Below are 14,983 nucleotides of genomic sequence, written 5' to 3' on the forward strand. Positions count from 1 at the left end.
TGTTATCACCTGCATGGCTTTTCTGTGTGCCTTGGATCCTAAGTAATCCAAGACAGGTGGAATGAAATGCCCCATGGAAACATTTTCTTCTATGCAATAATTAAGGTGCCAGCCTAGACAACTAATGTGGAATAGACAATTAAGTTTTGGACAGCAGAATTGAAAGATAAAACTTGTAATTTCAGGGATCTTTCCCATCCCAATCTATTCTGCTCTACTTTCCATGCTAAGTTTATTATGAGAATCTGAGAGCTGGGAATTTTGTTCCCATTCCTTGTTCAACTGCAGGTACAGATTATTCTTCTTGTCTGTGTCTGCAGTTGTTTCAATAGCCAGAAAAATGGGAGTTACATCATTTATGGGAAAGAACCATAGTTCCAGACAAACTTATAGATATGTTTATGATTTCTTCTCCTTCAATGTGTGATATGCTTATCAAAGCAATGTTATATATACAGCTGTAGTTATATTCCCATCATCCAGTGATAAAAACAGAAGTGCTGCTTTCCTTGAACAGATGTTAAACTGGAGCAGGGACTCCACGTCTGACACACAGCTCTGCTTAGTGGAGAGTGGTATCATTTACAGAGTGATACTATTTTCTAAGCTAACCCCAGTGCAGTTCAGTTATAAATAGCTGAGGGTATAGTTCTGTTTGTTATTTCTGTAACTGCAATTACTGTACTGGCTGACACTTCTTTTTAGTGTCCTGGGGATTGTTGATTCACTACAAAGTACAATAAATATTACTATTTTAACTACTCTTTTTTTTTTTTACATGTAGGGACAGGATTATTTGCTACCTTGCACTTCAAGCTGTTAGTTTTACATCTTTTCTGCAAATAATTTCCCTGCTTCTCTCTAATCTTCACAAACTGATGTCCCACTGATATCAAAAAGGGCACATTATTATCAGCCACTGATTTACCATACTTTATGGTGTTTTTTCTTCCCATTTAGGATTCCTGACCAATGGATTCCCCAGATTTTCATCCTGTAGGATTGACAATGCAGATACCATGTGTCAGGTGTCCAGCAATTTTCCCAGCACATACACATCAGCCAACATTATTTGTATCTTCTACAGCAAGCAATCCAAATGCTTGATGAACATTACAGTTTTAAATTTAACTAATTAATTTAAAATTAGTTTTTAATTTAAATAATTAATAAATTATAAATCAGTCTGATTCAGACTCCAAGGTTCCTGGCTGAGAGTTCAGGTCCAAATTTCCACGTTGAATAAACAGCTAAAATATGAGTCCTAACTTGCATTTGGCATCCAAATGCCTAAATTAAGAAACATTTCTGTGTAGCACAGCAATTCTATTGCTTCTTACCTAGTGCAGTTTTTTTGCATCTGTTTTAAATGCAGAGAAAATGGCTGCAAAATGCTTCAATATACCCACTTGGTTTGGCTATAAATAAGAGAACATGCTTTCAATCTGCATTTAGGCAGCCTAAAAAATTTCCTTCCCTCCTCCCCAGTATGGAACTGAATAGTGAATTACCACCACTCAGCTGGGACCACAGTGCTGAGAGAGGAGTAACTGCATGCCAGCATGCTTTAAAGCACTCCAAGCCAGTTTCAAAAGCACTTCAGGTAGTGCCTTCAACACTCTTTCTTGAAATATAAGGAAGTTTCTCAGTCTGACAGGAGCAGGATTTCAAATATCAACAGAGTCTCACAGTAAAAGCATCAAGCAATTTTGCATTCAGCCCCCTCCTGTGTAAATCAGCTGACACAGCCAGCCTGATTTGCACCAGTTTATAGAGCTGCCCCTTGACTTAACTCTCTAGATTAGATCTAAAAGGGTAATCTTTTTATTCTCAGTGTGTCTCATATCTTTATCACCTGCACTTCTAAATGCTTTAATAACAAAATCACAAGAGATGAGTGCTGCTCACCCATCTGAGGTTGTCTTTGACAAGGGGGATTCAATAATTCATAACTGTGTGGAGAACCTGTGAGCCTGCTGTGTCACTTCCAAACCAAATCTCACCACAAGCAGTGTTTTGGGGACACCAGTGAAGTTCTGCAGCAGATAGGAGAATCCTGGGCTGTTGCAGAACTTGGTCAGAAAACTGGGACCTGACTGTGTAAGGACCCTGGCACCATTTTCTGTAGCTCAGAGTATTGGCAACACAAGCAGCCTGTCAATATGGGCAAATTAGGGATGTGGCAGCTGTCATTGAATTCACCAGGTTTATCCTACTGAGCAATTGAGTTGTTTGGCTGCTGTTTTGGCTTCTTGCTCTGCTCCTGACCTCAAACACTTGGGGACTCAGTGCCAGCTCCCTCCAGCTGCCCTGTGCACACTCACACTTCCCAATCTCTGGCAGTGTTTGAAAATCACACAGCCACGGACAAGAGCTGGAGACATTTCCACAAACCCACCACAACTGCTCGGTCCTGGCAGCATTGCTAACATCTTCTATAAACATTAGGAGTAAAACCATTTAGATCTTCTTCTAACAAGAAATAATGAAAGAATAGGAAGGATAGGAAATAATGAAAGAATCAGAAGGATCTCTTTTTCTCCCTTTCTCATCTGCTGGGTAAGGACCTTCATCTGCCCTCAGGGCTATGAGCAGTGCCTGCAGAAGTTGTTTCCCATGTCCATCCAGCAGCTTCTCAGTTTTGCCTTTGATTGGCACCTCACTGTGCTATAACAACTATAACTATACATCGTGATTGGTTAGGCACTGGCTGAGGAAAAAGGGAAATATCCGTGTTGGGCATTCATGGAAATATCCATGTTGGGTGCAAAGGAGACACAGGGCAGGGCATCTTATGCAGACTTGTTTTTGAATTTCAGCCAACAACAGAGATAACTGGGGAAGGAACAAATCCTGTGGAACTGTATCAAACAGCTGTCCCAGAAAGATGTCTTGCCATTGCAAGAGGTTTCTTTAATACTTCAGTGGTTTCCAGTCCAAAGTACAACCCAGAGAGGCCTATTGAAAATTTTGGAATTGAGATGTTACTTGGGAAAAGAAAGGATTAGTACCCTGGCTAATGTAAGCATAACTAGAAAATGTGGTTTTCATCATTCTGTACAAAAGGATGTTGTTCAACACATCCTCCTGTAACTAATAGGGGTAGAACTAATGTGAAAAATAACACAGCCCTAGAAAAAGTATTATGGTAGCATCAGAAGGAGTGATTTTTATAATCAATGTAAAACAGGTAAAGTCCTGAGTGTCCCACCTGGAATATTGGTTAGTAATACTGAGCAAGGAGTGAGTTTATAATGGACAGGGTCTGGCTGGAAGTTCATTTGCAGAGATGGGAATAAAGCCATTTTATGTTCCTGATGCATGCAAAATACAGTAGCACTTTGAGATATAGAAATAGATGTATTTATAGATGTGCATTACAATGCAGTGTTTTCATTCTTCCTCATGTTTATTTGGTGTACATTCCTATATAAACATTTGTATCTATAGAAAAATATTCCATACGTTATATTATATATCCCTATATGATATATTCACAGACACTGATGTTTACACACACATGCATGTGCCATTAGTGCCATTGGGATGCAGAGATACATCTAAAGCCACTGTTTGAAGGCTGTTTACATGCCAGGGATAATATCAGACCCTACCTTTGAGCAGGGGAAGAACAGTATTTGAAAGGAGGGTTGAACTTCATGAACAGCCTGAAGTAATAAGAGGAATCTGCTGCTAGGGGCAGGGACAAGATGACTTGTTGGGTTTGGGGTTTTTTTTCCCCTTTTTTCTAGCATTAATACCTTAATACACATCCAGTCTTTTCCCTTGTCCAGCTTCCCAGGGACTGTAGCATCTCAGAGAGAGCCAGGCTTCTTCCAGGAGCAGTGGGTACCTGCAGAAAGGAGCAGGGGGAGATGCTATCAGGGGCAGCACCCTGGCTGGGAGATGAGCAGAGCAGAGGTGTGTGCACTGAGTCTGCAACAGCCCTTCTCCTTCCCTCTCCCTCTGTCTGAAGTCTGTTGTATATTTGTTACTTCACGGCTCCTCGTCCTTAGATTAGATTTCTCCTTTCTCATTACCAACCTTAATAGACCCTTCAGACCTCATTCCAGCCCCAGATATTATCTGACCCGTATAATTAATTAATTATAGCCCAAATATTATAGATTATTAAAAATAGCATAACTAATAGTGTAATATCTCAAGCTGTCGACTTTAATAGTCAACATTGTCTTGGTCTCTCTTATCAGGCTGGGACACCCGGTGAGAATATTGATTTCTGGTAATTTTAACCATCATCTGCCATCCTGATGGGTAATTGTCAGATTTTCACCAGAGTCAGAGCTCATTTGAAATCGTTAAACCGTCGGCAAGGCTCACAGTTGATCTTAATGTTTCCTTTTTCTCCCCCTTCAATATGTTTCAGCAACAGAGAGGAAAATAAATAGAAAGAGAAAGAGGGAGCAAGAGAGAGCTGCGTGTGTGCCGGCCATCTGATTTCTCTTTTATTTTATTTTTCCCTTTACATGTACGGCCCCCGCGATACAGAGGGGCTGTGTGTGCCCCCTCCACCACTGCCTCTCCTCCTTTTTCAATCTTCCCTTAGAAATAGTAGTAGTAATAATAATAATAAATAGTACTAATGATAATCGAGCCGCTTGTCCTCGCAGCGCGAGTGCGTCCCCGGTGCTGCAGCACCCGGCTCGGGAGATGGGGGCAGGATCGGGGGCGCTCCCCCAGCCAGGAAAGGCAGCTCCATCCTCGGCTGCTCCCCACGCGTGCCACGGCCGTGCCAGGGCCTGGAGCCGCGGGACAGGGAGCTGGGCTTGGTACCGGGGCAAGAACGGGGCGATCTCCCCGCTCGTCTCCACTCCGTGCCCCGCATCCCGGGGATGCTCTCGGCGGCACCTCCAGCCTCCTCCCGGGGGCCACAAAACGGATCGGCTTCCGCGAGGTGTGTGAAGCAGCCCCTGCAGAGCCGATCCCAGCCGCGATAAGTGACAACAAGGCACTTTATTAGTATTTTATATAAACTCCCGGGTGCTGGGAGATAAGCGCCCAAATTAGGAGGCGGGGGGCGGGGAGGAGCGGCTGGTTAAACCGGGATCCACCGGGCTGAGGCTGGAAGGGCGAGGAGGGACCGTGAGTGCGCTGCCCCTCTCTCTGTCCCCGCGGTGACACTCGGGGCCATCTCCCCCTCCCCCCCCCTCCAGCAGCGCCCATCCTCAGCAGCCCCCGGGGCTGCCCTCGGGCTGCCGCGGAGCAGGGAGGGAGCCGGAGAGAGGAAGAGAACTGTTTAATAGATCCTCCGAGGATTCCCCTAGAGCATTATTTAAACTTCTAATTATGATTCATGTGTGTGATAATATTAATTTAATAATCAAGGAGCTGTGCAGGAAGCATTAACCTCAATTAAGCTCATTACTACTCTAACCTGGAATCCCCAGGGCTTTTAAATCTTCTACTATGAGGACCTGACACCGCATTGATAGAGGGCGAGATCTGCTTCAGAATCTTTTTTCCTCCCTAAATCATTTGCCTTCGTGGGTAGAGTTAATTAATTCCCTGATTTAGCTCGGGGTGTGTGGATTGATCCCCACTTTCCCGAGAAGAGGCGGCCAGCCCGAGGTGACCGCTGGTCCTCGGTTCTGCCCTGCACGGGGAGACACCCTCGGGGCACAAAATTAGGATGAGACCAAGAGCCACGTGTGGGGCTCAGGGGCTGAGCCCACACCTGCTTGCGCCCCCTGAACCAAAGGTAGTAGTAAATAATAATAATAATAATAATAATAATAATAATAATAATAATAATAATAATAATAATAATAATAATAATAATAATAATAATAAAGTAACCCGTTCAAAGCAAGATGAATCTTGGAGCCCGGTTGCGTTTGGAAACAATATGGGCAAGTCCAGACGTCCAAGGGAGGTCCTGCCCCCCCAGCCGGGCAGACCCGGCCGTGGAAAGCCCCCCGCCCGCGGGACCCCACTGCGCTGGGGCTGCGGGCAGCGCCGAGCGCGGAGGGACGCGGAGTCTCCGCGCCTGGTGCAGCCCCCAGAGTGACCTTCCCGGCGCACTGAGCGCTGCTAAATTGTTTTACCGCGGCGATAAATGCCCTTAATTACCCGAAGCTCCAAACCCCAAGGGACGGGGAGAGGGATGGCTGGAGAACAGTAAAATAAAATAAAAAAAAAAATTAAAATGTTGTTCTTTGATCTGGAGGTCGCCGAAATATAATTTGAAAATAGATATTATATTAACTAATAAAGTTAAAACCACAGACACCCCGGAACCCGCAGAGTGCCCGGCCTGGCTCCCTCCTGGTGTGAAGGGCACCAAGGGCAGCAGGGACAGAGCCCTCGGCGGGGTCTCACCTGCCCTGCCCTGCCCCAACTAAGGCATCGGCTACCGTCCTCAGACGCGACTCCCCGGGGGCACACGGGGCTCGGGGTGGCCGAGGGGCTGGCGGCTCCCGGGAGACGCTCCGGCCACCGGTGCCTTCAGGCTCTGGAAATATCACCTCCCCGCAGGTATAATTCAGCCTAACTACAGAGATAACCATCGCTGCGGCGGGGAGGCTCGTAAAAACGCGAGGGTGTTCCGTGTGATTCCCTATTTATTTCGGAGAAGGAAACGTTTATCTGGGAGCATTCCTCAGCAGGGCAAGGGATCCGGGCCCAAAATTCGCGGACCTGGCTCTGCACGGTGCCGATGCCGCCGGTTTGGGGGTGCCCTGCAGCCCCTCACCCCCAGCACCCTCTGAGGCGGTCAAGCAGGACAGCGTCCCTAGGACGAGTGACTCAGGAGAGGCTGTTGCTCGCCCATCCTGCAAGGAAAATGGAAAGAGAGGAAGATGGGACCGGTCACCCTGCCCGACCACTGGCGAGATATTACATGTCACAACTCATCTAGGGCCCCATAATCAGCGCTAACTTTCTGGTGAACAGATAACCAGAGATGGCAGATGGATGGAGATTGCACAAATGAGGCTCTAATTGACAATCAATTGTGATTAGGAGCAATAGAACATCTTTATAACACTCGCTCTAAACCGCCGACAAACAAAAGCTCCGTGCGGGCCGGGGGTCCCGGCGGGTCGGCGGGGCCCGACAGTGCCTGCCCAGCATCGCTGCGCACCCCCCGGCTCCGGTCTGTGTCTGCCGGTGCCCGGTAGTACCTGAGAGCCATCGGGGCGAGCGGGAGGGTCCTCTGTTCGGGGGTGCCCCCGGGGATGTGGGTCCTTCTGTTCCCAGCACCCAGCGCTAACCCGTGAATTAGTGCTGATGTCGCCGCTCTGGGTTCCGCCCGCCTGGGAGCGGTCCCTGCCCGGGCACAGGAGTCAATTACAATTTGGATAATTTTTTTTTTTTTTTTTTTTTCCTAAGAGGCACTGACCCAGGGAGATAAAAATATTCCTACCACCGCTGCCCCCAAATAACCGTATTCTCTTGCCACCCCACCCCCTCCCCGAAAAAAAAAAAAAAGTACAAATCGTACAAATACAGTCGAGTACGACAGCGAATCTGATACAGCATCTACCTAAACCCTAAACCACCGTCTATTTTTCATAAATAATATCCCAGCGCTGCGGGCAGGAGTGATGTGAGGAAAATTTATCCGAAAGAAAAGATGGGACCAAGGGCACGGCCGGAGGAGGAGGAGGAAGGAAAGAGGAACTGTTAACAAACAAACAAACCAACAAACCCCGGGGTGTGGGCTCGTGTGAGTGTGTGCACACGCAGATTAAAACTTCGCTCTCGCTGTGTGTTGGTGGCAGCCCCGTCGGTGAGGTCAGGACAAGGGGGAGAGGTAATTACCTACACATGATCGGAGATTATACATACCATTTCAACCCAGGAGGTGATTTATAATTTAAAGATAAAGCATAATAAAGTCATAAAGGAGAAAGGACACTCTTGTGGTGTCTGATTAAAATCTAAGGGCTGGTGTATAATATATGAGCGGGGGCTGTTGTGGGCTCCGGCTCAGCGGGACTCCCCTGGGCCCAGCCCGCTGATGGACTAATCATGTCCAAGACCTACCAAAATTACAAGCTGATTGTTTTACCCATTATTTCTCCCAACTTTTAATTTCTGCTTTCTAAAGGATCATTGCCCGCGGTAATTGCAAAGGACCTGTCCTTGTATGTGTCACCAGCCTCAAAGACAAAAAAAAATCTAATTTTCCTTTTATGCTTTCTCTATTTTCCTACCGCCCCCCCCCTTTTTTTTCCCCTGGCAGCTAATTCAAACTGAGTAGCGACTGGAGCGTCCAAAACAAGAATGAAATTGATATGATCAAAGAACACACAACTATACAAGAAAGGGAAGGAAATTAGGTAGGGGGTGGAAAAACATGTTGTATAATTCACTGACAATTTCATTCCTATGTCTTAATTTTCTACAATTAAAACCGTTATAATAAGAGAGTATTTTTCGAAAGTGGAACTTAGGTCTGGTTATACCTTTACTCCTTTCATGGGAAGGAGCTTCTCCTTCCCATGTAGCTTTCTCCCAGCTACTCAGGATTTATTTACCGTCGTGTTTTGTCTTGTGCCGTTTAAACGTATTAATTTTCTTCTGGCACTTTCTTGGCACTTACATTTGAGATTTAATTTTAATTAATTAGCTAAGGAGGAGAAAGAAGCATGTGAGGGTGTGTGTGTCCGCGGACACAAGCTTCCCTCCAACTGCTAAACCTCCGTCCATAATTTTCTCCTTTTGTTCTAATTTAATAAACCCAGCAGGGAAGGGAAACAGGTGCTGGGGGCTGACACCTCCGAGCCCACACACACACACACACACACACACACACACACACACACACACACATAATCCCCTTTTGATCATCTAACTCCACTATTAGGGATGGAAGACCTTAAGTTCCCATTTTCCGTGTATAATATCTTCTTTATATTGATCCCGCAATTATTTAAAAGAAAGCGTCATCCCCTCCCACTTCTCCAAATAAGGCTATTTAGATGCTTTCCAGATGAGTGGAGGTGTGCTGAAACAGAGCTGACAGCCAAGTATATCACAGCCAGCACCATCCTTCATTCGCTCTCTCCCTCTCTGCCCCCCTCCCCCCGGCACACACTTTCAACGTGTCTCTCTTCCAGTGATGAAGATTACAGACTATTATGGGCAAGGGATTAATTTGTAGCCAATTACAATCCAGTGCTAAATATGAATGCATAAATAAGATACAGCCTCGCCTCCGTGTGTGCGAGCGAGAGAGAAGGGGGGGGGGGCAGGAGCGCCTGGGCAGCCTGGCGAGGATGATGAGAAGGAAGAAGGAGCAGCTGAGTGGAGGCTCTGAGCCGAGCATCACCTTGTGACTCCCTGCCTCCCCCGGAGGCTTCCGGCGGCTGGACCCAGCTCAGCCCCGGGGAGCTGAAGGCAGCGACTCGTCCTGAGCCGGAGCGGAGCCGGGGAGGAGTTTCCAGATCAACTTCGCCGGAGGAAGGAGGGGGAGAGCAAGAGGGGAGGGCAGGGGGGAGAAGTTGCAACCGAGAGGGGCTCTGCAAAGAGTCATGAATGTGAGCAGAGACAAGGTCGGTGACATCTCCATCCCGGCAGCGGCAGCGGCGGCGGTGACAGCCCCCGCGGCCGGCATCGGCGGGGAGCCCCGGGGCGGCTGCCACGGGGAAGGCATGGACAGCCGCGGGGAGCAGCGGCTCTCGGCCGGCGGCGAGCTGCCGCTCTACTGCCCTGCCAACCGGGACAGGCAAGGGGACAGCCAGAGCAACACCCCCGGACAAGAGGGGGCAGTGGCCGCGCTGCCCATGGTGCACAGAACCACCTCCTTCTCCGTGCTCGACATCCTGGACCCTAACAAGTTCAACAGCAAGCGGCGGCAGTGCGCGGGCTTGTACAAATCGGCGGGCACCGAGTTCATGCTGGGGGCGGAGGATAAGCCCGAGGACTCAGGGACGGAGCTGGCCGAGCAAAAGGCTCTCGCCGAAGATTTCGACGCGTGTAAGAAGTCCGCAGAGCTGATCAGTAAGTAGGTCGGGGGGCTCGGAGCCCCTCGAGCCCGGGGTTGTCCCTGGTTCCCCAAGCAGGGTCTCGCATGCTTTGACATCTCATCCTTTCCCCGCTAGCACCTCGGGAGCCGGGGCGCTGCCGGCAGCCGGCTCCGGGGAGGGACAAACGCGCCCTGCGCTGCTGCTGCTGGATGTAGAGAGGTGGGATTCTGAGTCGGGATGCAAGGGGGGAGCAGGGAGCATCCTTCCGGGACAGGCCGGAGGCGGCGGCGGGCCCCGGGGCTCGGCACCGCCGAGGAGCCCGGCGGGACACCCGGAGCCGTTCGTGCCGTGCGCCCCCGGGAGCGGCAGGATCGACCCCAGGGATGCCGGCCTGGCTGGGCTGGGGAGGAACCCCGCCATCCTCCTCCTGCCCGCGGGGACGGCCAGCTCTGCCTGTGAGCTCCGGCTCAGGCAAACTTGGAAGCGGCTCCTCCGGCTTCGGAGGGCCGGAGTCTCGGCCCCGAGGGTGCGAAAACCCTCCCTTGGTACCCCCAGCTCGCCTGGGCCCCCCAGGCGTTTATGACTTTGTGTCTCCTCTCCCCAGCCTCGGACCCTCTCCCGTCCTCCCCCCGCCGCTGCCTCCCGTTGCTCTGGGCGACAGATTCAATTTTCTCTCTCCCCTTGGCTTTTTTAGGACAAATCAGACTAATTGTGACAAAATGCTGGTTATCTCTGGAAAAACAATTAAATTCCTTCGATTACATTTAAGGTAAAATGTGCTTAGCAGCGTAAAGAGGCTGGATAATGGGGGAAATCGCCCCAGAGTGGCATGTAGGACTGCTTGGATCGATATCCTATTATCGAATTGTGCATATCTCTTTCAAGCACCTTGCAAACTCTTCCCTAACATCTAAATTATAGGGTCAAAATTCGGATAATTACTCGATTAAAACCTATTACACTTATTAGGGCCCGCTATTGATCGGGAATTGCATTCGACCCAAGCCCTAGATTGCTTTTTCTTTCTGGGTCCGAATATCCCAACTTTCTCACCTCTAAACACAGCGACTCTGGGGATCACGGAGGGTTTCCGGGGAAAGGCTGTCGTAGTGGAAAATATCTATAGTAATTCCATGTCCAGAGAGGGGAAAGAAGAGCTACAGGGGATAAACTTCTCGGCTTAGGAAAAATAGTTTGTGGGTCTGGGGGGAGAGAGGAGGGCTCTGAGGTTTCCAACCCCGCCATAGCGGGACTCTGTCAAGTAAAATTAGGCAGTGAAAGAGGTCTAGAATCTGTTTCAGTCCGAGCCATGACGCATTTTTCATCTGTAAAGCAAAGGCGGGAATGGGGCACTAATAGAATTCAAAAGAGATTTTTTAAAGCAGTGCGGAGCTGGAGTAATTATTCCTCTAAACTCATCTGACTTTCGTCATATTAAATAGATCTGGGCGATCAGAAAGACTGACGAGGTTAACCTATCGCTAATCTCACACTTTTATCTCCAGACAAGGAGAGAAATGTAACTCCATCTCTTCTCTCAAAATAAATATGTTTGGAGGCATCACGGCGCGGTACGCTTCGCCAGCTGACAAGTTCCCCAGGCACTCCACACGCGGACTCCTTCGGTAACACCGCGTAAATATTATGGCACTGGCCAGAAATAGATCTGGGACTGCTCGAAAATCACGAACTTTAATTTTTCTCTTTCCCCATCGTAATTAATATTAGTTCAAGTGGTGGCTTAATCTAGGAGAAGTGTTTTGAGAAGTAGCTCTGTCCAGAAAAGTACCAACCCCTCCGAAAAAATGCAAAGGATTTCTGGCCAAAGGAGAGTGAAAACAGCGCTCGTCAATTGCCGCTCGTAAAACTATTTTAATGTTTAAAATAACAGTTTAAACTCCCCATTAAATTACCATTTAACCTATCCCCCCCCCAAAAAAAAAAAAAAAAAACAACCAAGCCCGGCGTCCATCTCCGCCGCCAATTCTATTCGCGGTGCATTCTTTTGTCTTAAAAAATTTTAGTTGACCAACGGTTGGGATTCCCTAGATGGAAAATTAAACTCCGAAACTGGCAGCTGCAGGTTCCCGGTCCGGTCCGTGCGTGGGTGCTGCGGCTGCGCTCAGCCCCCGAGTCTGCCCCGCAGGCGCAGCCACACGCACTTTTTATAAATCGTTGCTGTAAAAAATTACGCCCCGCAATTTCTAATAGGTCCTACAGGTTGCAGGACGCCTGTCTGCACTCCCTGGGAGAAAAGTGACCCGGTTCTCTTCTGTCCGGCAGCCATCGCCCGTGTTTTCCATGCTCCGACCTGAACAGAAAACTGGAAAGGGTTCTTAATAAACCCTGAGTTATTAAGGGATATTTTCAGAGTGACAAGGACAACAATACACTGCCCTTATCTCTCCTACTGAACCAGCCATTTCTGAAATCAGCGCGTTGAACAAAACACACTTCTAAAACCATCCCTAATTTTAAATGCGGGTGTTAGGGGGTCCTGCGTGAGGATACGGAGCAAATTTGAGGTGTGTTCAGGTTTGGAGGCGATTAAAAACAGCTAAACTGAGGACGGGATGAAGGTGACAGACCAGCGATTCATTTGCTATTTGCGTATCTCGGTTATCCAAGTTAAAGGAGTCCTTGATTAGGGGTTCCCTGAGCTACAGCCCCGTTGCAGAAATGAGAGGGGGGAAGTTTAGGAGTGTCTGAAAGCACCGGCGAAAAAGGACGGTACTCACGGGCCTCTGTCCCCACCTGTCCGCGGGGCCTCCCCCAGCCCGTCCCGTGGAGAAGGATTCGCCTCTCGTTCCCCCGAAGGAGCCCGGGTCCAGCCAGGATGAGGAGGAGCCGGTTCTCCCGAAAACGCGATTTGCTCTCAGGCTTCATAATGACAGAATCGTCAGCAGAAGTCCAATAGCCTTAAATATCGGATAATTACCCTGTTTTCCGATGGAGACCCGTTAATTGGAACGTAATATAAACCCAAATAAATTAAATGACCGTTAACTAGTTTGTACATGGAACAAAATGAGTTTAATTAAGTTTGTATCTGCTCTGCTAATCAATACAAGTATTTACTCCACTTTAATACTTCCATCTCGGGAAGTGACAAGAGGTCAAACCAGACGCAGGAAGGGTTAAAAATGCCAGAGCAAAACCCAGCAAATCGCCCATCGATTCGGAGATTTCCATCACTAAAATTGTTAGAGGCTCTTTGACATCCCTGCTGCCCGCTCCCCAGGCACGGCCGGCTCGGCCCGGGCAGGGGCTTCTCCCCGGCCGCTCCTCGCCGCTGCCAGCGCCCCGCTGCCCCTCCGGGCACCCCGGGGATACTCGAGTATCCGGGGATCCTCGCCCTGCTGCCCCCCCAAAGGCCTTTCCAGCTGTCGGGTGTTTGGTGGGCGCTCTGGCGGCCGTGGGAAGGGGTGGGGGGCGGTACATCCCCTCTCCCAGCCACGTCTCGGGGCCGGCCCTTGCCGAAGGTGGGTGGCTCGGAAGGGGCAGCGCTGGCACAATCTCCCCGGGCTGGACAGCCCCTTCCCGGCCCCAGAGCTGCAGTTCTGAGCCCCATCCCCACCGCTGCTGCCAGCTCCTGTCCCCCAGCCCACCCCTGCCTCAGGGCGGCCGGGGCAGCCCCGCAGCCGAGGGGCCCGGACCGGCCGCATCCCCACGGCGGGCGGAGGGGCCGAGGGGGCCGGAGGGGAGGCCGCGCTGCCCGAGCAGCCCTGTCCCGGGAGAAGCGGGGACACCGGATAGGGAAAGCCACAGGGCGCCCGGGGGCCGCACCGGGGGGCTGGGGGCGGGCGGGGCGGGGGCCGGGCCGGGCGGCGAGCCCTAACAGCGGCTGTCCCTTGTCCGCAGAGGACGGGGAGCTCTACAAGGCCGAGGAGTGCGACCTGGACTACAGCAGCCGGCCGAGCCGCAGTCCCGACAGCGAGCTGCAGGACGACGAGGAGCTGTGCAGCGAGGAGAGCGGCAGCACCAGCGGCAGCAGCGGCACCTCCGGCCCCGCGGCGCCCGGAGAGCCCGAGCCGGGCCCGCTCCGAGCCGAGACCACCGAGGCGGGGCTCGTCCCGGCCCCGGCACCCCCTCCGCCGCCCCCGCCGCCGGCGCCCGTCGGGGCGCAGCCCGGCCCGCAGGCCAAGCCCAAGAGAAAGCGGACGGGCTCGGACTCCAAGTCGGGCAAGCCCCGGCGGGCGCGGACAGCATTCACCTACGAGCAGCTGGTGGCGCTGGAAAACAAGTTCAAATCCACGCGGTACCTGTCGGTGTGCGAGCGCCTCAACCTGGCGCTGTCCCTCAGCCTCACCGAGACGCAGGTGAAGATCTGGTTCCAGAACCGCCGCACCAAGTGGAAGAAGCAGAACCCGGGCGCCGACACCAGCGCGCCCACGGGCGGCGGTGGCGGCGGCGGGGCGGGGGCCGGGCTGGGCGGCGGGGCGCTGCCCGGGGGGCTCAGCCCCCTCAGCCACTCGCCGCCCATGGGCACCCCGCTCTCCATGCACGGCCCCGGCAGCTACGCCGGGCACCCGGCCGGAGGGCTGGTCTGCGCTGCCCAGCTGCCCTTCCTGCCCAGCCCCGCCGTCCTCTCGCCCTTCGTCCTGGGCTCCCAGACTTACGGCGCTCCGGCGTTCTACACCCCGCACCTATAAGCCCGAGGCTCCTTCCTCCTTCTCCTCCTCCTCACTGCCGGCTCCTTCCCGCTGTGCCCGCCGCCCCTCCGAGGATCACCCGGCCGGGCCCGGGGGCCGCTCCCCGCGCGAACCCCCGCACCCGAGAGGGGAAACCGAGAGCCGAGAGGCAGCGACACCGGGGCAAAGGGGCAGCCCCGTGTCCTGCGACCCACCCGGGGGGATGAAAGGAGTGGCCAGAGGCTCCCGGGACCCCGCGGGAGGCTCCCCCGCCCTCGGGCCTTTCTACGACCCTTTTTGTACTCGATGTGTCCGGACTGCGCTGCTGAGGGAAGGAGGAGGAGAAACCTCCCTCCCCCGTGTACATACAAGTAGATGTAAATCATCGTTACCTGTATTTTTATTTTCACCCTCCCTCGT

The 14,983-nt window shown here is 51.5% G+C and overlaps 1 protein-coding gene across 1 annotated transcript; it reads left to right on the forward strand.

Moving 5' to 3' along the window:
- The first annotated feature begins 9,497 nt into the window (after positions 1 to 9,497).
- Positions 9,498 to 14,584, forward strand: NKX1-1 (NK1 homeobox 1). Its single transcript, XM_030239049.2, has 3 exons — positions 9,498 to 9,966; positions 13,794 to 14,002; positions 14,060 to 14,584. Exons 1-3 carry the CDS (start codon positions 9,498 to 9,500, stop codon positions 14,582 to 14,584), a joined length of 1,203 nt encoding a protein of 400 aa, XP_030094909.2.
- Positions 14,585 to 14,983: the final 399 nt, after the last annotated feature.

This window comes from Serinus canaria, chromosome 4, assembly GCF_022539315.1.
Source record: "Serinus canaria isolate serCan28SL12 chromosome 4, serCan2020, whole genome shotgun sequence".
NCBI classification, from domain to species: Eukaryota; Metazoa; Chordata; class Aves; order Passeriformes; family Fringillidae; genus Serinus; species Serinus canaria.